Source organism: Epinephelus fuscoguttatus, linkage group LG7, assembly GCF_011397635.1.
Source record: "Epinephelus fuscoguttatus linkage group LG7, E.fuscoguttatus.final_Chr_v1".
NCBI classification, from domain to species: Eukaryota; Metazoa; Chordata; class Actinopteri; order Perciformes; family Serranidae; genus Epinephelus; species Epinephelus fuscoguttatus.
In genome coordinates this window covers 10,434,136-10,460,988 of record NC_064758.1, presented here as the reverse complement: position 1 = coordinate 10,460,988, position 26,853 = coordinate 10,434,136, and the positions used below count along the sequence as shown (strand labels likewise).

General features: G+C 41.6%; 1 protein-coding gene across 2 annotated transcripts in view; it reads right to left on the bottom strand.

Moving 5' to 3' along the window:
- The window catches only part of prex1 (phosphatidylinositol-3,4,5-trisphosphate-dependent Rac exchange factor 1), a 94,673-nt gene that overhangs the window by 2,451 nt on the left and 65,369 nt on the right, over positions 1-26,853 (bottom strand). The window contains exons 18-38 of one of the 2 annotated variants that reach the window (XM_049580617.1): positions 25,782-25,930; positions 25,615-25,700; positions 23,131-23,270; positions 21,613-21,757; positions 20,577-20,752; positions 20,046-20,207; positions 18,161-18,371; positions 16,527-16,812; positions 15,497-15,715; positions 11,562-11,650; positions 10,833-10,915; positions 9,910-10,000; positions 9,608-9,736; positions 9,428-9,469; positions 8,280-8,497; positions 7,894-7,996; positions 4,406-4,549; positions 3,346-3,460; positions 2,417-2,483; positions 1,391-1,566; positions 1,056-1,158 (exon numbers count right to left, since the gene is read on the bottom strand). In XM_049580617.1, the coding sequence (XP_049436574.1) occupies positions 1,056-1,158; positions 1,391-1,566; positions 2,417-2,483; positions 3,346-3,460; positions 4,406-4,549; positions 7,894-7,996; positions 8,280-8,497; positions 9,428-9,469; positions 9,608-9,736; positions 9,910-10,000; positions 10,833-10,915; positions 11,562-11,650; positions 15,497-15,715; positions 16,527-16,812; positions 18,161-18,371; positions 20,046-20,207; positions 20,577-20,752; positions 21,613-21,757; positions 23,131-23,270; positions 25,615-25,700; positions 25,782-25,930 (2,934 nt within the window). Of the gene's footprint in view, positions 1-1,055; positions 1,159-1,390; positions 1,567-1,884; positions 2,261-2,416; positions 2,484-3,345; positions 3,461-4,405; positions 4,550-7,893; positions 7,997-8,279; positions 8,498-9,427; positions 9,470-9,607; positions 9,737-9,909; positions 10,001-10,832; positions 10,916-11,561; positions 11,651-15,496; positions 15,716-16,526; positions 16,813-18,160; positions 18,372-20,045; positions 20,208-20,576; positions 20,753-21,612; positions 21,758-23,130; positions 23,271-25,614; positions 25,701-25,781; positions 25,931-26,853 lie in introns of those variants that run through there. The other variant, XM_049580618.1, reaches the window with a different exon arrangement.

The following is a 26,853-nucleotide window of genomic DNA, read 5'->3' as shown; positions in this document are numbered from 1 at the left end:
TAAGCAAACAAAAACCTACAGTGTCTAGAAGAACAATTGAGGAATTTACTGTGTGTTCATGTATTGTTTATATGATTTTGCCAAAGGCATCCAAAAGATTTTGTGGTTGAGGTGGAGAGTAGGTGAGAGAAATGTATATGGATTCAAATTTGACATTAAAATATCATGTGATTTTTGCATACATTTTCTTTATCATGATATAGAAAAATGTAACTATCATAGAATAACTCATCTACAAAATTACCTTTTGCAATCAATTACTCATCTCGTGTCACCTTGAATTTGTAAAGAAAACCTTATTTTTCTCATGCCTCCATGGTGAACGTAGAATCCAGAAAAAGGCGAACATTATTCATGAATTGAGGTAAACAAAGTTTCACAGCAAAACTATATCAAAACATCAATTTACAAACTCTCACACAACAGTATAATCCAAGTCTCATTTATCCAGTTGTATGCTCAACTAAATCATTTAGATTTAAAACATATCAGTACAAACAGTCTCATGCACAGCCAAGTAGCGTGCCTGAACAGGCACATGTGTTTGAACTCTGCTCAAGCCAAACTTGTACGCATGTGTGGGCTCAGGCACGCTCAGGGTAGGCTCATAGGCAGAAGTGTTTTATATTTAAATGTTTTACCAAAAATGCTTGTGTTTGGGAATGGTGAGCACTTGACTGGATAAATGAGACTTGGATTGTACTACAGGAGTTTTGTGAGAGTTTGTAAACTGATGTTTTGCTGTTGTTAACACAGACGTTGTTTACTTCGATTTATGAGGAACCTTCGCCTTTTTAGATTCAGTGTGGAGGCATGCAAGAAAAACAACATTTCTTAATGAATTTACACACAGAGTGAGTATTGATATACAAATGTCTATTTTACAGGTAAAGTATTCATGTCATACTGTAATACTGATTTCAACTATCTTCAACAACTTTCTAGTGAACAAAATATTAGTGCAGAGAAACTACACTTTAGTTAGACAGTGCTACAAACTCCTGAGGGATCTCTACTGGAATCAGTCTGGGATCAGCTGCCTCTGAGCTCTTTACCTGTTTGCGCATGATATCCATGGTCTGCATGATGCAGCGTGGCATGAGACCATGGTTCCTGGCTAAGATCATTGCCTGCTCCAGTGTCACATTTAGGGTGCATCTGCAAAGGACAAAAAGGTAAGAGGTCAGCACTGTGTGTATCTTTGTAACACACACTAATGAGGTGGACCATATGTTCACCTGCTGGACACCTTGGAGTAGAGATTAATTCAAAACAGTAATGTTCAGTGGTGAATGTCATCCACCCTGCACTGTGTTAATCTTTATTCCAGCTGACAGTCTAGTGTTACTACATGAGCAGTATAATAGTGTTGGCGTGGTGCCTGGCTGACCTTTGCATGCCTGTACCACACATGGTGATGTGGCAGGCTCCCAGGCGGTTACACAGCTCAGAGGACACACACAGCACGCTGACACCTGACGGGTGGCCTTGGGCGCTTGGGCGCACGTTGACGTAGGACTGCATTAGTCGACAAAGATCGTCCAGTGTGTTCAGGGGTCGCAGCAGCTACGAGGAGGAGAAAGTGAAGGTCGGAGAGAGTCAGCGGTTAAATGGACTGCTGACAAGAAATTATAGCACAGTGTGGCAGAAGTGTCCATTTTACCAAGTCATTTAGACAACTATTACGTTTTGAATCTGCATTTTGTAAAATCACGTAGAGGAAAAAGTAACTTGTTTCCTATAATTTCTTCAGTTCTGGCAATTCTCTTAAGACAAGTGACAGAACATGAAAAAATAGTTAAAAAAAAAAAGTTGATTTGAAACAAGAAATTACCCCAGAAAAATTGATATACTTAATATTCAATACTAGACTAAGTAGAGTAACTGACTTGTTAAGATGGTGCACCAGCAGAAATAGAGGGAAAACCATTACAAATGACACACAGAGATTCAACTCTTGTAGTCTTTCTTTTGAAAGACAGTGAAAACCTGAGAATAAGGCTCTAGATACTGAAACTATGTTCTATTCAGTTTTAATCACTGTAATCTAGTTCAGCTACAGTCAGTTTGGGACACTAGAACTGTCTTTCTAATCTAATCATCGCTGAGGTTCAAATGTTCAAGTGTTGAGGTTAGTTGGAGTTAATAGGGAAGTCTTGACGTGCTAATGGGGAGGTTTCCAGCGGGAGGGAAACAGGACACCAGTTCATCTTACTTTTGAAATGCTTGGTTGAAGGTCTCTAACTTCAAGGCCGAGTATCTGTGCTTGCATTTATATTCAGTCACAACATTATATAAAAAATGGACTTATGTTACAAGAACAGGATATAAGTTACGTGATAACAGACCACATAGTCTATGATGTAGACAGCAAAAGCAACAAACTGGAGATGTATCAGAATAAGTGTATATCTACCTGGTCTATCTTCATTGCTGTGGTGTTGGAGTCTGTGGGGAGATTGGACTTCTCCAAATAGAACGCCCTGTTGGGATAAAAACACATCTATTTCAGTTTTAAAAACTCTACAGATTTTTCTGCTCTGACTCACTCTGTGTGAGAGCTGAGTCATCTACTAGCAGCTAGAGTACTTCACTGTATAGAATATGCATCTGCCACAGTACATGTTTCATCATTTATTGATGTTGCATGAGTCATTCCCTGGGAATTAATGTGGACATATTAGAAATCGGGGCCATATCAATAGGTTTTAAAAAAACATAAATGTGTTCCAGAGCAATAAACAGGAACTATTTAAGTGGAAAAATCCAAATAAATACATACATTCATATATGCAAGTCTGGAAAGCCAAACTTTACAAATTACAGTTATTTTTTTTTTAAAAAGTGAGGTTTTATTGTTGCTATTTTGTTTTTCTAATTGTCGTACATTGCACATATTTAAAAATATGATCATCTTCCAGACAAATTACCAAAAATTAAAAGCGTTAAATTTATTTAGACCTGTCAATAAAATTCATATCAAAGGCAGTTTTATAAATAAGTCAAGCATGCTGCGGAAATGTTAAACAAGCTGTCTGTAAAAACTACACATGCTGATCTTTGAGAAACAGCAGATCTAATTTGTCAGTACTACATGAGCAACTCATGTTGCCAACAAAATCCTCTTAGTCGAAGTGGCACCGGTCTGGATAAATGATAAAGCTCTCACCTTGAAAAATTCTAGACCTTGAAAACAGTGAAAAGTAAAGTAAAACAGCAGTCGAAGCTTAGTTTCTGCTTGCTTATGCAACACCACAGGGTGAACTCTCCCTTTAAGGTGAAAGATATCCTGAGTGCTAGTGAGTACGCCACTGGAGGGCTGTGATGCAGTGTAGCACAGCATACCTGAGTCTGCGGTAGTAGGCCTTGACCTTCTCCAGTGAGACAGCATTGGTGCGCTGCTGGAACTCCTCCATTGCTGCGTAGTCCTGCTGGGACACTCCCTCCGGACGCTCGAGCGCTGGATTAAAACAGGCCCGAGGCATTTAGATCAACACACATGGGCACACGTTTATATGATCACATATTTTCATGCCCTCAAACTTTAAGCCTCCTGTCTTTATCCTCATCATTATACTGGCTTTCACTTCCATGAACACAATTTTAATGTTAACTGGTGCAAATTTGGTGCTCACAGATATGGCTACACACAAACTTCAGCATCTGCAATATCACAGTCCTTTCCCCCAACCTGCAGCAAAGCCTATTCTCCAGTAGGTGGCAATGTTCATCCAGAGACGATTGCTGAGTGGCTCTGAAGCCGCTGCAGCACTTTGTTCCACACTGATGTACATGAGAACAATATGAGCTTTCCTGTTAGGTTAGTGTTCCAACTGGCACTTGTCTGTGGAAAATTAATGGCTTTTTGGCACACAGGCATGATGCATAATGCTATCCATTCATATTAGGCCAGCTGAGACTGATGGAGGCCTAGAAGGTACATGGCAGCAAAGAAGAATGCAAAGGTGCAGTGTTTTAAATGGCCAATAAAAGGCTTCCATCTAACTTAATAAAGACATGGAAAGCTTTCAGGAACTGTCCATGTATGAGTGGCAAGATAATGCACTGAGAGTGTTTTTAAATTATATAATTCAATGTATAGTGTAAAAGAGTGATTTCACGTCCTCTGTGTTTCAATATAAACCTACCTTTTTTTCTAGTTTTTAAATCAGATAATGCATAATTTAGACATTTTAAACAGAATTTTAGTTTTAGTTCTTGCTTAACTAACGACAACTCAGTTTAAAACTATATCTAGTATATCTCTGGTAATCATGTATTTCAAAGGAACAGCACCCAGCTCAACTTGCCACTGTTGTCTTGTGCTAGACTTATTTATCTACACCCTGGACTTCCAGTTTTTTAACTTTCTCCAGTTCCTCTGTCCCAGTCTGCCCAGTCTTACCCCTGGTGAAGAGGACGGTGTGGAGCTTGAGGCTGCCTCCATTTTGGAGCCGACTAGGCAGCTCACTGAAGTGACAGCTGTCCAGGTACAGGGTGACCCTCAGGGCCTGTCGGCTGCCCTCCACCTGGTAACACACCGGTGTGTCTGCAACACATAGAAAGAGACAGGAGAGACGTCAACAAGACTGCACTATTAGAATTTGGGCTATGAAGTTATTGGCCTTAAGTTGCCCTCAGATATTTTGTTATAGACGTCTACAGAGTGAACCAAAACAGTTCATTTCACATACACAGAATTCAACATTAATAATATGTGCGTAATAGTGAAGCTTTAAAGTGAAAAGAAGAATGACGCCTGTGTATTATACTCTGTCACTATTAATGCGTGTTAAAGGGATAGTTTGTTTTTTTTTAACTGGAGTTGTATGAGGTACGAATTCATAGTCAGCGTATTACACACGCTTCCAGTTTGGAGAAGAAGCAGTAATCCCAGCATGGAAGCTAAACAATGTACTGCTGTGGATTGGGGGCAGCAGCAAAACGGTTTTTAGCTACCTAAAAAGGTCAATAACAGTTTAAGTGGACTTTATATTGAGGATAATTTCACCACTTAACCTTGCAGTCAGACAGAACATTCCCAACTATGCTCTCATCAAAGCCACCAGACTCCATTAAGAAAAACAGTAATTTAAGCTTGCTGAACACAGAGGCTGCTGGTCTACCACTGCCTCAATCATTTAGCTAGTTTGTGTTATTGTGTGACTTTGGTGAATCCAAACTAACCCTTTTAAATGCCAAAGTCACATAACTACACAAACAAACTAACTGACCGAAGCAGTGGTAGACCAGCAGCTCCTGTGTCCAGCAATATTAAATAACTGTTTTTCTCAATGGAGTCTGGCTTTGAATAGAGCGATATAATGGCTTCAGTTCCCTATTGGAAGTAATGTATATGTTTTAGATTTGTTTTAGGTGTGACTTTTTTAGGTGAATGGAATACATTTTGTTGCCAACCACTCCACAGCAGAACATTATGATTTAAAACTGAAGGAGCTTGTGTCGTTAAATGTTTTTAAATCTAAAATGAAGGACTTGGAAGCAGTTTCTATGGGATGTTTTTAGCTTGACTGTTTGTACAAATTACTCCCAGAAACACTCGTCTTGATTTATTGGTAGTTTTTCTTTATGCAAATTTTAGTGCTTGCGAATTGTACTTGTTCTATCGGTATGTCTCTGTCTGCAACTATGTGTTTTTGCTGCTGACCGTCTGGGCCAGGTCTCCCTTGAAAAAGAGATTCTTAATCTCAACGGGACTAACCTGGCTAAATGAAGGTTAAATAAATAAATAAAAAAATAAATTGATTAGCTTCCGTGTCGGACTCCAGTAATACACTGACTATAGATAAGTACTTCATACAATCCCACTTCAAAAGATGCCTTAATGTCTAAATTTGCCACAGTCAGAAGTTTGTGTTCCCCTATGCCATTAAAAACAGCACAGACATAACTGCTGCATTACTGAGCATCACCAGTTATTTCAGATCCTTTGTATTTTTACCAAGCGGGGTTTTATAAAACCACAATAACAGCAGTTGTATCAGAAACTCCATCCTGCCAGAACTGAATGTGGAAAACGTACGGTGTCTCCAGCATGGCCTTAGTAGTTACTGCCACAGAGTGCACAGTAATGGAAAACATGACAAAAGTCCATTTAAATATAACAGCAGTAATTACCTGTGTGTTAGTCACATTGGGAAAATCTGAAAGACACATACTGTTATGTCTGTGTGCTGTTTTTAATGTAGCAGCGGCTGGTAAATACACTGGTGGAATAAGATTTTTCATAGTGACAAAGTAAGTCTTTGCAGTTTGTGTAAATCTGATCAGTGGTGTCCAAATTATTGTGCTCAACAAAGGTTGAGCTGCATCATGTACGGCAATGTACCATTCAGATTTTTGTCTGGCACATTCTTTTGACCATTAAGATGTTTTTCTGCACCTAAAACAATTGTAGCTTTAAGAAATTTACCATTACTGTATCACTTGCAATCAGAGTGGCAACCTTTTCTGATTCTACAAACAATACATGACGAGTAATAATTTATAACTTTTATGAGCAGCTCTCAGAAAATGGAAAAGATGATCTTTGCTGAGCGACCTCTGGGGTCAGCACTCTTTTCTAGAGAACCCATCAAGCCATAATCCTGTGGAATTGGCTGTGATGCTTCAGCCTGAAATCAGAGGTCTTAGACTCTGTGGTGCTTACATGATTCCAACGTACCAACAGCTCCCAGCTTGCTGAAGACTCCATTAGTAAATCAATACTGTCCAATGGACGCTGCCGCCACAACCTATCTGCCTGCACTGCAGCAGTCTGAGCATAAAATGCAACTTCAGCAAAGCAGTTTGGTTAAAAACTGTTTTTTACATCAAAGTGAAAGAGCTTGGGTCTGCACACACTCTGCATGCCTGTCGTACGTCATAAATACAAGTACAGTGTAAATGGACAAGTCAACATGTGCATGCATCGGTTTGCATGTTTGTGCAAAATATATGCACGTGTACACTAAATACTTTCTGCTGCTGAGCGTGAACCTAGAATAGCAAATCCCTAATTCATCCATAGCTTTCCCCCCTAAAATGGGAAGTGCGTGTTGTGCTTTTCCTTTGAGCGGCAATCTCTGCTGGCCATATTGAGGCTGCTGAAAAGAGAACTGATTCAGGATGCACTTGTCCTTTGTATCTGCTTGCTTTAAGGCTCCTGGTGGCCAGGAGCACCCTCAGTGAATACAGATACTGAGGTTATTAAAGGCACAATACACCCAGGTCTTAAACTTTCTACACACAGTCATGTCAAGATGCTCACAATGCCATGCTATGAACAACCTGGGTGCATCCTCAGATGAAACCACTGCAGTACTCTATTATACTCGAATGCTTACTCTGAAATAAATGTCCTGACCTTGAGTGGTTTGGCAGAAGAGAATAAATGCAAACCACAAAATCAATTTGCCACTTCCATGCTCCAAATGAATATCTCCCTTCTCCAGCACATACTGCATTTCCTGCAATAATATTACATATGAGTTACTGTTTTGTATATCTATGGGTGTTTCTACCATATGTGTATGTATTTCACGTGTCTCAGAGTAGCATGTAAGTTTAAATGAAGCCCCTCAGCCTGTCAGGAAGGGACCATCTTATCTGTAATACCCAAGGACAGTGAGGACTTTAAGAGACTGAATGCTCTGCCTTTGTTTAAGATGATTTATGGAGCCATTATAGTGTTGTTTTAGCTCCCTATTCAGTCACTCTCCACTGAAAAGAAAATGAAATCTGCAACGACAAAACGGCAATTTCACCCTCAATGGCTACCATACATCCACATAATGGAACTTTATTCAGAGTTGGTCAAACCATACAGCTGCTCATTAGCAGCAGTGTTGGTTTGAATGGGCCAAGTCAGTCTTTGTTGATAGCGTCTCTTACTTGCGACTAGACACTCATCCTCCAGTTGCCTGAAGAACACAGTGACCTTGTCCAAGTCCAACAGGGCCGCCTTGGTGTCTTCCAGCATGGTCCGCTCCTCTTTCTGTCGGAGGAGAAAAAGAAAGCTCAGACCAAGGAGAGAGTTTTGATAGTTAGAAGCCATGCAATAGAGGGCAGCTGTGTGGCTGGAAAGCCAGGCTGCATCCCAGAACACATCACAAAAGTGGATACAACAGGACAGCCACTACATTTTGATGTCTGCTAAAAATTGCATCAGGTAAGACTTTAATTTTATAAACAAATGTATCTATCACAAAGTGGGCTGCATTATAAAACCCATTGGATTGCACCTTCTTGTCAAATGAAAACACAAAGTCTGCCCTCACCACGTGTGGCGCTAGCGTGGACTGGAAGTGCAGCAGCACGCCAATGACAGATATTTGCTCCAGCCACTTCCGGCTGGTCTCCTTGCCATCTTCCTGGTATTCGCCGGCATTGTTAAATCGCGACCGCAGTGCTGCCAACAGCTGTTCAGCCAGCGTGCAGAGGGCACCCGTCACTGCCTGGCAGAAGATCACATCCCGTCGCAGCTGCAGAGATGTGTCTGGTATTGGGGGGGTTGAGAAATTTTGATGTCAGAGAATGATGAAGGGAGTTCAAGGGGTACAAAGGGGGAGATTATGGGTAAAGGTCAGTGGGCAGAGGAGGGTAAGGCATTCCAACCTCCCACTGTAACCTTCCTCATTACATGTGTGCTGGAGTTGCTCCAATACATATACTTTATTCTATTAGCCTGGATCTCCTGAGAGGATATCTCCCATTAACTAACACCATATGCCACTGTGCACAGTTCAAAGTGACTGGAGCATCATGTGCTTTGACACCAACCCTCATCCTTGTACAAACACACAGATCTGATCTGTGCCTGATCTGGAAAATAAAAGCAATGCTGAAAACTGAGACATTTTCGATCAGATTTGATTATACTGGAAATTAGATTAATTTAATCATTGGCTTTATCTTCTCTATTAGAGCACATGTGATAAAATTAAAACATATTTGGTACAGAGGTTATTACATTACGCTGTTCATTATTGATACAAAAGTGGACATGCTTTGTTTCAAAGCTAATGTGACAAACTGAAAGAAACAAAGAACATAAAAATATGATCATTAAATGTTAAAAAAAAATCCAAAGAGACTGTGTTCATGATATTTTACATACATATTTTTGTTATAATTTAATAACCTTTGAAGATGTTTTAAAGACCTACAGATGTCCTGATGCAGAACTGCCTGTATTTTAATATGATGGATGATCTCATTTGCAAACTGCTCTAAACTGTTGGAATCATTTAAAATACTCCACACATGAGACGCTTCCTGCTGCTTGAGACTGAAGCCTGCTGAGTGATTGCACAGCCCGTCTTCACAATTCCTCTGGTTAATTTTTTGGAAAATTAGAACTGGGTTTTATCTAGTTTGATTTTTTGCCGGCACCTTGCTCTGAACGTGAACCGACACGGTACTCTACCTGTGCACTTCAGCAGAGCCAGGAGAAGCTGGTTCTTTCCATCTATAGAGGCAGAAAGAAAACAAGATGGAATGACTGATTGTAACTGAATACGATCACATGTACGTGTGTGTGTGTGTGTGTGTGTGTATGTATGTGTGTGTGTGTGTGTGTGTGTGCGTGTGTGTGTGTTTCACTAACCATCCACAAATCTCTGCAGGCTCTCCACCAGGTTTTTGATAGAGCTAGGCAGGTTCCAAGGGTCCTCCTGGATGTTCTTATGGATAAGGTAACGATAACGAACCGTCCAATCTTCTGTTTGACGGAATTCTGTTCACATAAAATCCAGGAATGTGTCAGTGATGTGACATGATTATAAAAATTAAGCAAAAAAAGTATTCACTTTATTCACTTTATTATTCATTAATATTGGTTGGGGGATGGTAATCGTCTCTCTCACCTTTCTAGCAGTAAACACAGACACACAGATTAAAAATACGTACCTGGTTGGCTGTGGTCAGAGTAAAAGTGCTTGGTTTCCTCACAGGCCTTGGTCATGACAGGCCCTTTGAGTAGGCTGTTGATGGAGTCAACCTGCACGCAGAAATAAAAATAAACACACAGACACACAGGAAGTGTGTCAGGTAATCTTCATCCCTCACATGCTACACATCTTTATTCCTTTCTTCTTTCAGCTACCTCCTTTTTTACTGTGTTATGTTCACACACACGCATACACACAACTCCGCCATAGTTCCTGGCAAGGGTCTCTAAGCAATTACAACAACAAGGCTTTAGTTTGCAGCCCCCCTGAGCTGCTGTTTATATGTGGAAAGAACTACAGCAGTGAGAGCACCACCACGGGGCAGTCAAAGGACATCAAATGCCGGTAAGAGGAGATGAAAAGATGGATGGATGTCTTCAACGGAGTCCACAAATCAGAGTGAGTCTGTCTGTGTGCGTGTGTGTGTGTGAGTGCGTGTGTGTGTGTGTGAGTGAAGAGAAAAAGAGAAAGAGGGAAGGGAGAGAAAGAAAGGAGGTCAAGTGAAAGATGAGAGAGAAAACCAGGATCCTGACCAGAGGACAGAGAGCTCCTCGAGGTAACTCGGCCCAGATGTGGACTGATTACTATCACGATCATCTGTTCCAAATGGTTTGCCGGTGGTGCTGGTGGGGGTATAACACTGACGTGTGTGTGTGTGTGTGTGTGTTTCACTATCTTTTCCTTTTTAAATCTTTGGGCTGAGTCCTCGCTTCTTCCGAAGATTACTAAAGATTACTGTAATGTCTTGTTTAAATTAGATAAAGGTTAGGGTTTGGGGGAGTGGGTAAAGGATGCTTTACAATTCTACAACATAAAACTACCTAAAATGAACGCATCACTTACTCACTTACTCACTTACTCAAAATGAAGTCCAGAACTAACCTGGTTGAAAAGGTGCTCGAGGCAGCCGTGCAGCTTGTCCTGTTTGTCTGAAGGAATCCTCATGTCGCATGGCAGCTCATCCCCTAGCAGCCAAAAGACACCAAACAAAAAAGTTGAGGAGAACTCACACATATGGAAGCCAGTGTTCATTTTTATTTGTCCATCTGCACTTATTAAACACGCTTTTATCCATCTGTTTTAATGTAAATTCTGATTAGAGAGGATGAAGGCTAAGAAATCATTCTAACAGAATGCTTCATTGCGGACTATCTAAGACTTAATGCTGGTAAAAACAAAGTGATAAACAGCAGTGGACACATACTTGGCTCGCAGAACAAAAATGGGGCTGTGGGGTTATGAAATGTTGTGTCTAAAATATCTGACCACAGCCACCGCCAAGAAATATCTGCTCTCTGTTTTGGCGTTCTGAGAGAATGACATATGATCAACATTTTCACAAACTCACAAGTTGGCAACTACTGATCCATTCTCATGCAAACACTCACTATTTCTTGTCTTTGTTTGACGCTCAGGAAGCATGTGTTTGCTCCGGCCTCACTCATGTTGTTTATGTTCAGTTCAATTTAAAGCATTGTCTGTTTGGACAGTGACACATTCTTTTTCTTATTCAGATTTTCTAGCGAGACCCTTCTTGGATGAAAACAATAGAAATGTACTGACTGGATTTACAGATGGACAGAAAAGCTACAGTTTCTTTCTTTCCTTTACCTGATCCCATCTCATCACTCCCCAGGTAGGAGCTGTTGCTTCGCACACTGGTGTAGGACAGGACCGAATCTCTGTTGCTGTTGCATTCACTGTGATAAAGCACACACATACACACACACAGTTAAAATGTATTATAAAGCAAAGGGTTCATTCCGTTCTTAAACCACAGAGAGGACTTGGAAAGCTGCGTCTTGTAATTAAGCTGCCAAATAATCCTTCTGATTGTAAATGCCTTTTCTGATTTACGGTTTGTAAGACCAAAGGTAATTAAACGTTTCTCACAGTAACAACCGCCACTGGTTTACACAGCGAAGCATTCAGTAAACTGTCGCTGCATTAGAGTCCCAAACATTTAACTGATAACAAATGTGTACATTAGACTTAAACACTGAAATGTAGCTCACGTATTTACACACGTACATTTATAAACACATGCTTTATCCTTCATACTGGTGTGTGTGTGCAGAGAACTTCAACCTGCCTCAAAGAGTTTTACAAAATAACACAGTCTAGTATTTATAGTCAAACGTCTATGTGATTCAACATGATTACCGGGAGCATGTGGAAGATTTATGTGGCTCAAATTATATGTCGCTTCAAGTGAGCACAATCACGATCCCCTCAGAGGAGCTCTGAATGATTCACAAGCTGAATTACCGTGACAAATGGCCTGCGAGCCACTACGAGCTACAAAACGACAACACTGGCTTTGTTTTCCTTTGCTTCTACCCGACTTGTCTGGATGATCATGTGGGGGAGCAGGGGGTGGATATCACCTGCCGGGTTATTCTGTGGTCTCTATTGAGTGTGAGTTTGTGTTTGTGGTGGTAGGGGAGGGATTGGCTTCCTCAGAGCTGCTACAATTATGGGGAGATAGTTAATAAAACCGTCTTTTAGTAGTTTTGGCTTGAATTCACTGCTGGCTTTTATTCACGCACACTCATACCAACACCCTGTGTTACACTCAAACTCGTGTGTGCGCTTTAAATCCAAGTTTTGATCTTCCTACAGTTTCCCTCCAGCCATTGTGTCTAATCATACTTCAGGCCCCCCATTGCCTCTCTTTTTATTTGTTGCCTAATATACACACAATTCCCCCTCTCCCTATGGGTCCTGTATTATTCCCCTTCTGGCTATCTGTTTCTTCTGCATGGGTAGTTGTGTTTTCCACCTGAATTCAGAGACATACACACTCTCTGTTTGTCTCTTTCACACACACAGAAGAGATAATTTCTAAATTTAGCTACACACCTCCTGCCAAAAGTGTGAGCACCACTGTGACAATTATCCTGCTTGTAGTAAAGGATCCAGCTTAAACCTAAACCATACACACACAGGTCCTGTTCACGCTTGCATTCAGATATATAGTGAGTGATGTATTCACAGCCGTAAATACAGGTGAGAGTGCGCTCATTAACACAATGGGATCCTAGTGAAAACTCATCAACAGCCTCCTTTAAGGCTGCTTCTTAAAATCTAGCCATGTCTCATTTGCATATTGCCTATATGTAGTATTTACACAGGAGAAAATACACAAACGCAGGAAAATGCCAGCATGCACACTAAAACCACTTGAATTTTGAGCATGGTGTGAATGGAGATATTGTCCCACATGCAATGTAAAGTATTGGAAAGGATTTACTACGCTATTTCTCTCACCCCGGAGAACAAATAAATACAAATGTGAAATAATTTGAAACAACTTTGACTTGCACAGTATGTTTCATAGCAGAACTGGCCCAGGAAGCCAAGAAAAATGATAGTCTCTTGTTTAAGGAAACAGAAGAGATGAATAGGACTATTTGAGATGTTAAGTGACGAAAGGAAGATCAATCACAGGTTGTTACTTGAGGAAACTGTAATCTGTTTCAGCTGGATCTGGACACAGTCTACATTTTGTCTAAATACCGACAAAAAGTCTTAACAGGGTCATACACACACACTGGTGCCAAATATTAATAACAGACACGATGTACTAGAGTTTAGAACAAACACTACTTGATTATGATTTCTTCACACACTCTTCTCTCCTCAATTTTTTCGGCATTTTTTCTGTCTTTGACCCCCTGTGTGTCTGTGAGTCTCCTTTGTCCTTGTTCTCACATTATGTTCGTCACAAGCTGTACCCAGCCAATGACCTCCGACTGTTGAGCTCTGCTGTGGACTGTCACCACCTCAGGCTTTAATGTCCAATTCTCTCAGCAAGATTTGAAAAAAACAAAAAACAAACCCAAACCCACCTCTGAAACACAGTGGCATTTTTCATCACATCGAAGAGGGATGATTCATCCACATTCATTGTGCAGCCCTCACACTGCTACCTTGAACAGTTCTTTTTTCCCCACTGGGTTTCAAAACCCTGAGCAAACACCTCACCCTGTGTGTGTGTGTGTGTGTGTGTGTGTGTGTGCGCGCCACACATACAACAGCCTACATATCCCTTTACATTTTATTGCGATGAGGTAGTCACGTTTCACATGGCGTGGCCGGCCCTTAATGACAGAGTGGGTGAGGAGGCCGCGCCCCAAACATTTGGCTCTATTATACACCAGCCCACCGCACCAACAACCAATAACTACATCTTAGTGGGTGGTGGAGGGTGGGGCTCAGTGGAGCCCTGCCCAGTGAACCGTGCACACACACACACTCTCTCTCACACACATATACAGAAACATCTGAATGAACTCACAACAAGCAAATGACATAACCAGATCTGACCGAAACATTTTGAAGTCATTTTTAGCCCTCGATCTCAGTTAAAATGCCAACATCTGGAACAGATTTTAGCCTCCAAAGGGGGGAAATGAGCATTATGGGTTTGTAGAGTAAAGAGGGAGTCTGGCTGTTGTTCATACTTTATAGAGTCCATAGTTAGAAATCCAGGAGTGACACAAGGGGGATCCCATGTCTCCTTTTTTGGCCTAAAACAATGCTGCCATGAAGGTAAATACAGACCCCCCTCCCCCCCAGCATAAACAGTTAATTGTACTTTATAACAGGCAGCTCATTGAGAAAAGACGAATGATAATGTGATTCTAAATTATCATTAATTTTTTAGCTATGTACTTTGTAAGCCTGTGAGCTAATAACACATGCACACACACAACATTAACCTAGCCTGACATCACCAGACCAAATTGCAAATTCCAATTATTCTGGAACATCCCTTTTACAATTTCCAACAGTAATATCAACAGCTGTTGACCAAAATACCTCTGGATGCAATTTGACAGACCTACAACCAAAACAACAAGACATGTGACGTAGTGCTGAGTGACAGACAAATAAGTAAGTAAGTAAGTGAGTAAACAGACTACAGACTGCAGAGATGTGATGGTGCAGCATCAGTCTGTTAACAGGTGTTGCTGTTTTTGCAAACAGAAAATATGAAAATAGTACTTACATGGGAAAGTTCCACATCAGCTGCAGCCATCTTGGCTGTTTGCTTCAACGGCACTCTTTTTTACCTTAGCTAGGTTTAAGCTCCTCACAGTGTCCCTGGCATGAGTCTGTGCATAAAGCTCAATGGCTCAACAAGTTTTCAGTCACTGTCGGAAACATGCTCTAGATAAGATAAATGGCTGTGATTGGTCGTCCTATCTGAGGCTGCCTGGAAATCTGCTTTAACAGGACTCAAATTTGTGTTTTCTAAGATAGCAAAGGCATGACCCACCTTGCTTGTTCTTGGCAAATACTTATTGCATTTGTTTGTTTGGTTAGGTTTATGCATGAGGAGTAAGACTGGTTGGGCTTGGGTTAAGAATGTCAGGGTAAGCCAAGCAGAGGCAGAGTAAGGCAGAGTAGGAAGGGTCATGCCTTTACTATCATAGGATATGTAAATCCGCGAACTGGAGGGGGACCAACACATCTGCCAGACCAAATAATATATGAGCTCCCAGATTGGTCTGGTTCACAGGCTAGCTTTAACCGTTTACCTGTAGGAGTCTCTGTAGCTCATTGTGTCATGACCCGAGTCCTCCTGGTCCTCTTCGTTCACCTTGAAGCAGACCCTTTTAATGCCACCTTGCTCCACTTTGTCCTGGTCGCAGCCATCCTCGCAGGGGGCCAGAGAGGGTGGCTGACTTGGCTCGTAAACTGGAGGCTCCCCACCCTCCCCTTGGAGTTGCGTGGGCTCGGTGATGGATGACAAGAGGCTAAAGGAAAGAAATAAAGGGTTTTATTGCCAAAATTAGATTTGAAAACACATTTAATAAAATATGACTTACAACATATTTTTAGCATACAGTACAGTATCATTTTGTAGCATTTTTTTTTTATTTATTTATGTTTTATTTTTTTCATATTTCAAATGTATTGATAGCTTTAAAGACATATGGTATACTCGAGTTTTATCCTTTAAATAATGTCAAAACACTATTATGCTTATTTTTTATATCATAATACACTGCACAGAGGCCTTCACAATCAAACATACACATCTATTCAGCCACACTGTCACACCCCTTCCTCTGCACAGACACACAATAAGTGTCTCTTTCTCTTGATGTTATCCTGGCCTCACTCCCTGTTCCTGTACTGGGCCTGGCCCATAAATATTTTGGGCCTGAAGAATGTTCCTTTTGTAAGTCCTCGGCTTTAAACAAGGCAAAGGGCAGATGGACAAAGAGTGGCTGACGAACAGCCTCAGGAGGCTGGCGGGAGGATAACAGCTACTAGCTTTTTATGCAGAGATCTCTAAATGTCACTGTGAAGGCTACGAAAATAGTCTACTCACATATAAACACCAGAGCAATGCCAATATTTGACAACAGCAGTCACTGTTGAAAATATTTTCTGAATGGATAAGAGCCCTTTTCTTTTTATTTGATAGATGATACTTTTCATGGGGGGAGAGATAAGAGATTTATATGGAATGGCGACAAAGGAATGCCATTTAAAGCAAGATCATATTCCTATTAAAGTGAGGATCAAATTATTTAGAATTTTTATGAACTTATCACTTACACATCTATCTGAGCGACATACTGCCTCATCTCCCTTACAGCGACGTCCAGACGGCTGTATAAGCAAATGTAGGCGTCCTGGGTCTCCGTGTCTTCCTGTTTGAGCAGGAAGCTCAACCCGCCTTCCCCATGGCCACTCCGCTGATTGTCCGTCAACCCCTCGTTTCCATCCACAGTCACCTCCCCGCTGCCATCCACCTCATCTCCTTCCAGACCAGAGCAGCTCCAGGAGGGAGCTCCCATGCTGGTCACACAGTGCAGTGTGTGGGACATGGGGTTCAGTTGTGCTACAGGACAGGACAGGACAGACAGGAGAGGAGAATGAACAACATGTTTGCAGACTGCGAGTGAAGCAGACTTCACCCTCTGACAATTATATCCACCCCAGATGTTATAAACCCTGTGAAGTAACACTCTGATCTGTTCTCCATTTAGACTTGTTGAAAAACAACTTCTTAAAGGGCACTTATGCAACTGATATGCACAGTGAGAGCAGGATGCAAAACTGTTTACATGGGTTGAATGCCAAACTAAGCTGCAATAACCTGAGACATCCCAAAACTGCAGACAGATCAAGTTCTTGCAGTGAACCCAGGGTGTGTACTATTAGTACACAGCGAACACTGCGATTAAATAGAGAAGCGCTTATACATTTTATGTACATTCCTCAAATTCCTTTAAAATCCAGGGTATGGTGCTGGAAAAGGACATTTTGTAACACTTCAGGTAATAAGCCTCGTAAATACATTCTGTTTCTGACTGCAACACTAAAGATTAGCAACTGCCACTGGAGAAAAGAGCGTCTCCATTGCTGTTGGCTGGCTGAGCCGGCAGAACGCACACTGAAAAGCACCAGAGCAGACAATCTCGTCAGTGCAACTGCTAGGCAGATGTCTGACTTGCAGCTGGTGCTGAGAAGAAAGATGAGGCATCCTGGAACAGTGACAGCAATGCAAACTGTATTGCTTTTTCATCTTTACTTAGAGTGCAGTTCAGAAGCCAAGCCTTAATTAGACTCTTAATTAATATTAAGCTACGTCATGATAAAGTTGAGACATATAGGCGGAAGACACAATACTTCTTTCTGTATCTATGGATAAAGGATTCTTAATGTTTTGCCCTCTTCTTGAAATTATTCTTTGGTGAGATTACATTCCATTTTCTCTCAAATCTCTCACTCTCTCTTTCTTTCCCCTTTGACCTCTGCAGCAGCAGCAGCAGCAGCAGCAGCAGCAGTGAGTGAATGGCACACATTCCTACGCTGCCTCGAGGCACCATCTTTGCTGCCATCATTCATTCACTTCTCATGTCAATAACATGGGTATGGCCTGGAGCTAATGGAGTCCTAATGGCAAACCACTCATCTAATTTACTATGGAAAACCTTGTTGAAACTATATGGCTACTGTGGGAGGCTGGGGTTCACATTCCCTTCTCTGTGCTGCGGGATTTTAAACGGTCATGGAGGGTAATTAGTCAAAATGATCACTGAGTTGATGTTAAGTGGGTTAAGCTGTGTTATCATGGAGGGGATGGATCTCAGTGAAGCTTAGTTTAAGCCATGGATATGTGATGGAGAATGTACTAATGTTCAAATCTTATTGAATAGAGGTGTGTGTATGTGTGTCCCCTCTACCTTGGTCAGGATCCAGGCCAAACAGGGAGTTTTTGCGCCCAAAGCGGATGCTGAAAGTCCTGCCAGCAGAGGTGGTGCTCTTGGGGTAAGACACCTGCATGAAGTTGACGTGGCAGTTGGTGGGAACAAAGTCCATGCAGCCCAGTGGGTGAGGGCGAACGCCGGCCTGCCTGAAGGAGGGCCACGCCTTGTTCCTCAGTTCCAGAGCAAACTGGGTGAAACAACAACAAGCTCCATGAATGACAGCTCTAATATTTGCGGCATGTGTTTGTAATAAGGTGATTTTCACTTTTACCACCGAGGCAAAACATGGTCATTGTAGCAGAAAATATGACAGAAAGACATAATTGCCAAAACAATAAAGACTAATTAATGTAATATTCTTCAAGTTTATTACAGGCTTCCCATTAGCTGAAGCGAGTTCTTGATGTCTTGAGTAATGGAAAAAATTAAGGTTAAGAGCTTGTGTCTAACTTTTATCATTAAATTTCTTATTAGGTGTCATGTTTTACAAGCGTAACACAATAACAGAAGAAAGGCAGTGTTCAACTTATTTTCACATCCCACCGAAAGCCTCTCAAAGATTTAAAAACCATGGCTCTAGGTAGTTTAATGCGTCTGTGAAATAAGAACCAGTAAGAAATACATTGATGAGAGACAATACGTCTTTTTTATTTTTTACGTCTACAAATCTGAGGACTGGTATGAGTGATGATTTAAGCTACCTGACTTATACTTCAGAGAACTGTCATTCAGACACATGAATAAAGGATTTCTGTGTTTTCAGGTTACAGCTGGTGTAGGCAGTTTTATTTTGGCATCTATGAGTCTATTGTAATTCAAGTGGTCTGAGAGGAAACTAGACTTCTGCACCTCCTCTTGGCTGTTTTCAAGCTTTAGAAAATCTATCCCATTATAGGAGACTTTGGCCGATCACAGGTTATTTCAGAGAGAGTCCTGCAGAGAAACTTACTATTCCAGCATTGGCAGCAACAGCCTACACCGCAAAGCAACCCAGAAAAGGAAAAAACTGACATATTGAAGAGAGAGTCTAAAAAAAAAATCGTCCAACAATAAATTAAATAAAACAAGTGTACATATTGGCAAAATGTTTCAAAGATGGAGAGAAAATGTTGCCGACAGTTTAGCCTTCTCTTAATTGCAAACAAAGGGTCATAGTTGCGATTTCAAGATGAAGTGTATGTAAGTACCATGTTTCCTCTGTCTCACTGATGGACCCCCAGGCAGCAGTCGCTGCTACTTAAATCTAGCCAGCGCAAACCTCAACTCCGGGGGAGCGGATAGGTCTGACTCCCTGCCAGATCAGCAAACCTTTTGCTGCTGCCTTTTCATGGTTCAGACCCTGTGCTGCCGCTGGCCACTAGCCTGCTGTGAAATTCGCTAAGGGGGTTTGTGCTAGGTGAATTTGAGCCACTTCAGCAAAGGACTAAAGCTCTGTCTCCAGAGCTGCTACCTCCACTCCCTGGGAAGCAGTCCACAGTGGTGGGGAGTGAGGCAGAGGGATCGTGGGGTGCACTAATTGGCTAATTCTTGTCTGATTTCTGGTCTGATAGTAGAGAGAACGCAGGGAAAGGAGGGGCTCAGCATACAATGAAATAAGATTGAATAAATCAATGTATGGGAAACAATGGGTTTCTGTATGACACACATGCACATGCCTGTCGTTGTCTGGTGGGAGGGGCTTTGTATAGAGAGGAGGGTGTATTTTCAAATTCTAAAGGTTTTTTTTTTTTTTTGCCTTTTCCAGATTTCTGCCTACACTTGCGTTAATATGAATGAATGGAGGATATTTCTGTGAGTAACAACTGGATCTGACAGGCCAAAGTGTGTGTGTTCAAGGGACTGTAGAGGTGTGTCTTCGTACCTGCTGATAGCTGCTGATACGTCGCCGGATACTCTCCAGCTTGGTGTCACAGATTTGTCTGAACTCGTACTGAGGCATGGTAACAACTCGGTCACTCTGGGAGATGAGCTGGCTGCAGTTACGTACAAAGAGGCTGTCATCACCAGAAAATGCTTCCAGGATCTGCAGAGACAAGAAACATTGGTAAAGATGGATCACTCCTACAATAAAAGTTTGGAAACCTGATGAAGCAAAAATAGCATTCCTAGCAGCAGCAGCAGCAGCAGCGTGTTTTTCTTCTAACTAAACATTTAGCTTTCCAATACTAACAACTGAAAACACCAGTGAGGCCAAAAAACCCTTTTGTTGCTTTCAGTTCCTGTCATAATAGTGCAAGTTGAACAAATATCAGTAAGCCACAGACGGATGAACAGCCAAGTTTGGATCTTCTGATACACGCCATGGTGGAATTATACAACACTAAGCTACTAAGCTACAAATGAATGAAAGTATAACTGATAATCAGACCTCCCCTCATTCTCAAATAACTACCTTAGCAGTGAGGCTGAAGCAGCCTTTGGGCTCCACCATCTTCTCCAGGACGTGGCTCTTGATGCCAGCAGTGCTGACGTATTCATAGACCACACCATGCTCCAGATGGACGTTATCTACTGTCATACTGACAAGAGGAAGCTCATCACAGAGGGAAAGTCGACCCAGCCGGTGGTCTGTGGAGCACAATCGTCACTTGTCAGTATATAAACTTTACATGCAGTCAGAAGAGATTTTATTTATTTAAACTAAGTATTTATATACAAAATAAAGACTATACTTGATAGATGCCATTTGAAAAGCCCAAAGTTTATGAGTTCAGAGAAGAGCAAATAAATATTTTTCCCAGAGGTAGAGTCATGGCTTAAAATGTTATTGGCACGCGTAAGACGCAAAAAAATTGCTCAAATAACAAAATCTCCAAAGCTTTAGAAAGACAAATAATATCATAAATCCATTTAGTAATGACACATGTAAAAGTACACAGTATACTGCACATTTGTCAAGTGTACTTACCCTGCCAGCACAGTAAGAAAACTGGTCACTTATTGTGCATACACTGACACAGTGTTACTAGATGACATCCTACAACTGTAACTCCTGCCTCTAAGTAGCGTGTGTAATTAAGTGAGGATTTTTCCAGATGTAGGACAACATGACCTACTGCTGCAGCCAATTTTTACTGGCACAGTGACTATGACCGAATTAAGAGGTCACCTGAAAAAAGCAATTTAGGTGTTCTAATGTTCTGATGTAATGTTTTTGGCAGCGACAGTTTTTTCTTTTTAACATCACGTCTGCAATCGATCCACGCAAACCCACAAAGCAGCTGCAGCTTATATTAAAGCGCACACCCAAGTAATATTAATTCTGTTGTGTTTTACTGACTGATGGGCCAGAAATGAAACTCAATGCAATAATATAATTGCAATACTTGAATGACTCAGCATTTGTTCCTTAATCAGACATTTAAAAGAAGATTTTTAATTCAAGCACAAAACAAGACAATTTCAGAGGATGTAACACTGTGTTTCACCTGTGCCGTTGGTGCCGTTCTCCTCCTCACGGTCAGAGCCATTCTCCACTGGATACGGACTGAAAAGACTCTCCTCCTTCTCACCTGCACCTCTTTCTCTTTGGAGGTCTTCCACATCTTCAAATGCACGATACACCCACTGACACTGGGAGAAACATTAAGTATTACTATAATGTACACAAAATCAATATTGAGATTGAAATGGGGGCATGAGCAAAGGAGGAAGTGAACGAGGATGGGTGATATAAAGGGAGAGAGCATGAAAGAGATACAATCAAGAAACAGTTGTATTGAGCCATGCTCAAGTGTGTGTTTTAATACAAAGCTGTGGGTGTGAGTGTACTTCACACAAAAAATTTGAAGGACAGATTCTTAAGTATTTCTATATGGCCTGTGGATATGTACAAATTTTACCTGACAAGGTAATCAGGGCTGATTGCACCGCCCAGAACTCAGCAGTGCAGTCAGCCATATCGACAACATCCTTGTAATTTATCCTGCTGTTAAACGAACCAGCAAACATTGGAACAGGTCCAAAATAAGACTGCTCAGCCGAGCCTGTTCAAGGGGATTTGCCAGAAGAGTAGGCCAGGCTCGATAAAACAAAACAATACAAAACAATGTGCTTCATACAGAAAGGAAGACATCCTACTCTGACTGCAGCCCTGTGAAATACTGGCTGGAGTCATGAACTGCTGCTACAGGGATGTCTCAACAACCAGACATGGGTTTATACAAGGGTTTTGAAAGTTAGCTGTGTAGCATGGAGTGTAAATACTAGTATCCTAAAATAAAACTCAACAAGAATGGATGAAAACTCAGTGGAAAGAGGTTGTTTATTGGTTGCTTTGGGCTACCTTTTCTCTCCAGGCAGGATTGCATCTTGAACTGAAATATGTTCAACCCTCACTACCAGTGGCCCGCAGCGACAGAGTGTCAGCTAGTAATTTATGTTTGAGATCACTAGGCCACCCACTGTTGGAGCCAGGAGTGCTGGAGAACTGTCTTGTGGCGCCACTATATCATACAGAGATGAAGATTTAAAAGAGAAACTGTTCTGCAAAGTCAGTAAAATCTTTAAAGTTTGTAATTCGTTATTTTCTTTTCAAACACTTAGTTGGTGGTAGGTAACTGCAGGTCTAACTAATGCTAATGCTGTTTAATGTACCGTCTCAGAGTAGGAATGTCTGGGTCACTGGGGTTCTCTGGTCTGTTAGCTCATCAGGGGTGAATTTAGTGAGCTGTCCCACATTGTTGAATGACCTGGTAAATTCACTTTCAAACCTACAACTGACACTAATCCTGCTTCCTTGTGTCATTACTTAGTTTGTAGTATAAATAAAGCACTTAAGGAGTGCCCTGCTACAGTAAGAGCCATGACAATACACACAAGGACTGTGACAGTCACATATTGTATTTCTTTTCAAATACTCATAATAAATGCCCTGCTTACACTACAAACCTGCTGTGATGAAAAAAAAAGATTGTGCTCTGGTGTCTGTTTTATGTTTTGCTCACCGCTTTGGGAGGCTCCTGGTGTGTGTGCTGCGCGGTAAAGTGCTCCAGGACCTCTTTGTAGTCGCTGCGGTTGACGTTGTTGCCATTGACCTTCAGGATGACCTGGCCAGGCTGAAGACCTGCCCCCGCCGCCTCCCAGCCTGCAGTGTGTCAAAACAGGATCAGAGGTCCAAGGTCACATGGTGGTATATGTACAGTGGAACTGTATACAACACATGGGGCTATTATGTAGACATGACAGGGAAAAGAAGGGGTTGAAGCTGTGGTTGGTGACTGTTATCAAAATAACTTCAACGTCAATATCACTATAACCAACCAGTAATACATGAGACAGATAATCTGTGAAAAAAATCATGTTCCTCCTCCTCCTCGTAGTGCTTCTTCTGGCATTTGCAAGATTTCCACCAAACTTAAATGAAAACAACCAATCACAGCCAGGGAGTCTCCAACGCAGCTGTCAGTCATGTCAGTCACTTTGAACTGCAGTCAGACTCTCAGACTGGCAGTGCTGCAAATATAAATCAGTATTTGTGTTACTGCATTGCCTTAGTTTGTCACTGGACCGCAGTGTTGAAACAGCTGAGACAAAACAGAGGCCAGCACAACTTTTCATTCTACAGCTAAACTGTACACTAAAATATGTTTCTGAAAACATCTGAGGTGAGAAATAGGCAATGCAGTAACAGTATCTTGATTCATATTTGATCAACGCCGCCTAGTTTGATAGTTTGACTGCAGTTCACAAGCAGTGATTGACAGCTGCGTCAGACACTCCTTGGCTCTGATTGGTTATTTTCCAACACCTGCCGTAGATTCTTGCAAAGTCATTAGATGCACTACAAGGAGGAAGAGCAGCATGATTTTTTTCACAGACTGTCTCATGTACTTCTTTCAAAAAATGGTGACAGTCTTAACAAATAGGAAAAAAGGTTGCTTTTAGAAAAGTTACCAATTGTAGCTTTTAAAGTGCCATGCAAGTGTTTCTCATAACTCGGAAAAAAATATTCCCGAAAATACTTAAATAAGAGCACTTAAGTTTATTTTCCATGGAATCTTGTTTTGGACTCAATTCCCACATGTGTATAACCTCGCCCCTTTTGTTCCTCCAGGAAAATAGAAAATTACTCGGTTCAATGCCGTAACACGCTGTCCCAAGCTACTAATGGCTTTGCAGCCTGGAAGTCCAATCAACACCTCCATCATCTTCCTCTTCGACCTAAAAATACCAGCTCTGGCATCACTTCCACCCGGGGTGCCAGCAATTACCTAACTCCGGGGCTACTTGACCCATGCATGGATATCACACTGGGGGACTGATTTAGGAACAGAGAGAAAAAAAACTACTGAAGACTCACAGCTGGAAAAAAAAACTGCTCCCTAAACAACAGCAGAAACACCAGAAGTGATACAAGACACCAGGAAAGAGAGAAGAGGACAGGGAGCAAGGAGAGGGAGAGACAAATGGGGAGAACTGAGGGGGAGAGTGAGTAGAGAAGTCCTCCTGCCATAACAAAGCAAAGTAAAACCACAAGATCACATTCCTTTGTTGCATCAACCGGCAGCTACTCTCGCTGTTTTTGTGCGTGTCCTCTCCTACTTGCGTCTGGTTTACACATTTGGATTCATCTCTCATTCAATTTGTCATAAATCTCTCATGTTTCTATTTCGAGTCTAAGTGGTACAAACATCTGTTTCGGAGGGTGTAAGGACAGAGCAGGAGGAATGAGAAGGTAGAACATGTGTGGGGGGACTTTTTAGTTGCCTTGTACACTTTCAGCTTTGATCACAGGGCAGTGTGTGTGTGTATGTGTGTGTGTTTAAAAGTAGAGTTTAGTCTATTAGGGGTGTGAACCCTGTCAGCAGGCTGTCTGGCTGACAGGTGGCCATAAAAACCTAATAGAGGCTCACTAAAAGCAGAAAGTAACAGGTGGTTGGGGGCTTGAGTTACCTCATCTTTCTCTTTAATTCCCTCAGAATTATTTGTCTTCCTGACACCGTAAACACTTCCAAAGCATTTACTGGCACAGATCCTGCACTAACACGGTCAAATTTCTATAAAACTGTTCACAGATCTCCAGTGTCAGGGTTGTAACCAAAATTTATGTCTCCTGTAACTAAATTTATGAAAATATTAATTCAATTACATCTCCCTGGAAGCTTGGAACTGTTAAACCACTTGAGGTGACATTGCCATTACAGTGAAAACAGATGGTATCATTTTACCTTAAAAAACTATATTGTATACTCTGTTCTGTCTTGTGACTGATCAGGTATAATGTTAAAACCCTTCTACAAATTTTCACTTTTCTTGTAGCAGCAGGGACAATCTTCTTTAGTGGTAACTGGTAAATCATTATTTCAATTGTTATTCTCCATGTTAGTAACAGATGTGGTAAGACTGAAATTTATTCACTACCCCTGAAAAAACTCATATCTGTGGTCATCAAAGTAGCTTAAGGGTTCAATCACATTTCAGTCACTCACCTTTCCTGACAGCATGGACATGAGGAGGGGCAGAGCCACAGAGTCTGAAGGAAAGGCTATCTGGGTTGTCAGGGACCTTCACAATCCTGAATGAGAAAAGACCAGTCAGTCCACTGGGTGAAAGTGTGTGTAAATGTGTGTCTGAGTGTTTGTGTGTGTTCCCTCACTCCTTGGCTTTTGTGGCAACCAGCAGCCGCAGGGAGCGTCGTATGCAGAAGGCCTGGCTGATCATAGCTTCCACTTCGGAGAAGGGCCTGAGGAACAGCAGGTCCTCGTTGATGGTGTAGATCTTCCTGCCCACCTGCAGGCCAGCCATCTGGACAGACAGACGCACAGACAAGAGACAGAATGCAGTTATTTTTAGGCTGTGGCTTGTTTCAGCTCACTCTAAAACCCCCATTTGCACAGTAAGAGTGTCATTTGGGGACCCCATCCATGCATTATCTCTCTCTCTCTCATGTCACAGTGAGACCTTTGTGCAGCATTAGGGTTCAGATAAAGTATGATTCAAGATTTTACCTCACTGCCTTGTCTGCATTACCCACAATCAGGTCCCTGTTCAGTGCATGTGCCTCCAAGGAGCACGGCAGAAAACAAACCAAAACATAACAGAGAAAATCAGTGTGTACTGCTCAAAATTTTCACAACCTGTTCAGTCTTGCCATGTGTCTTCCAGCATGCGAATAAAGGCTTTTTATTGAGGGAGTGCATATCAAGATTGGCTGCTAGATATGATTAAGCTGCATGATATTTACACCTGAGTCTCCTGCCAGCTGCCTGTTGGATTTGCACACAATTTCAGATTAAAGGGTTACTTTCAATTTCCACAGTTATGTACATGTGAATGCAGAGACGCACTTTATTTATGTCTCTGCCCACGTCTAGTGGTGGTTTGAATTATCAGATCTTTCCTTTCCTTCACCTGAATACAGTCTGATCAGTCACACTGCATTTAAGTACGTGGACATGTGGACTTTGTGTTGAAAAGTGGTGGGAACATAAGGGCTTCAGGGTTTCCCACATATTCAGTTATTGGTGGCAGGTTGCCACAGTTAAAACATCTGCCACCACGTTTTGATTTTCAAATTTTTGAGCTGGACCGTTCGACATTTGCAATGAAATGGTGGATCAGTATGAGGTCAGAGTAGATAACTACAGGGGGTTAGGAAAAAAACAGGGCATCACTAGGGCATAGCTTTTGCTACTAGGTGTAGCTTTTGTTTTAACATTGTGGTGGAG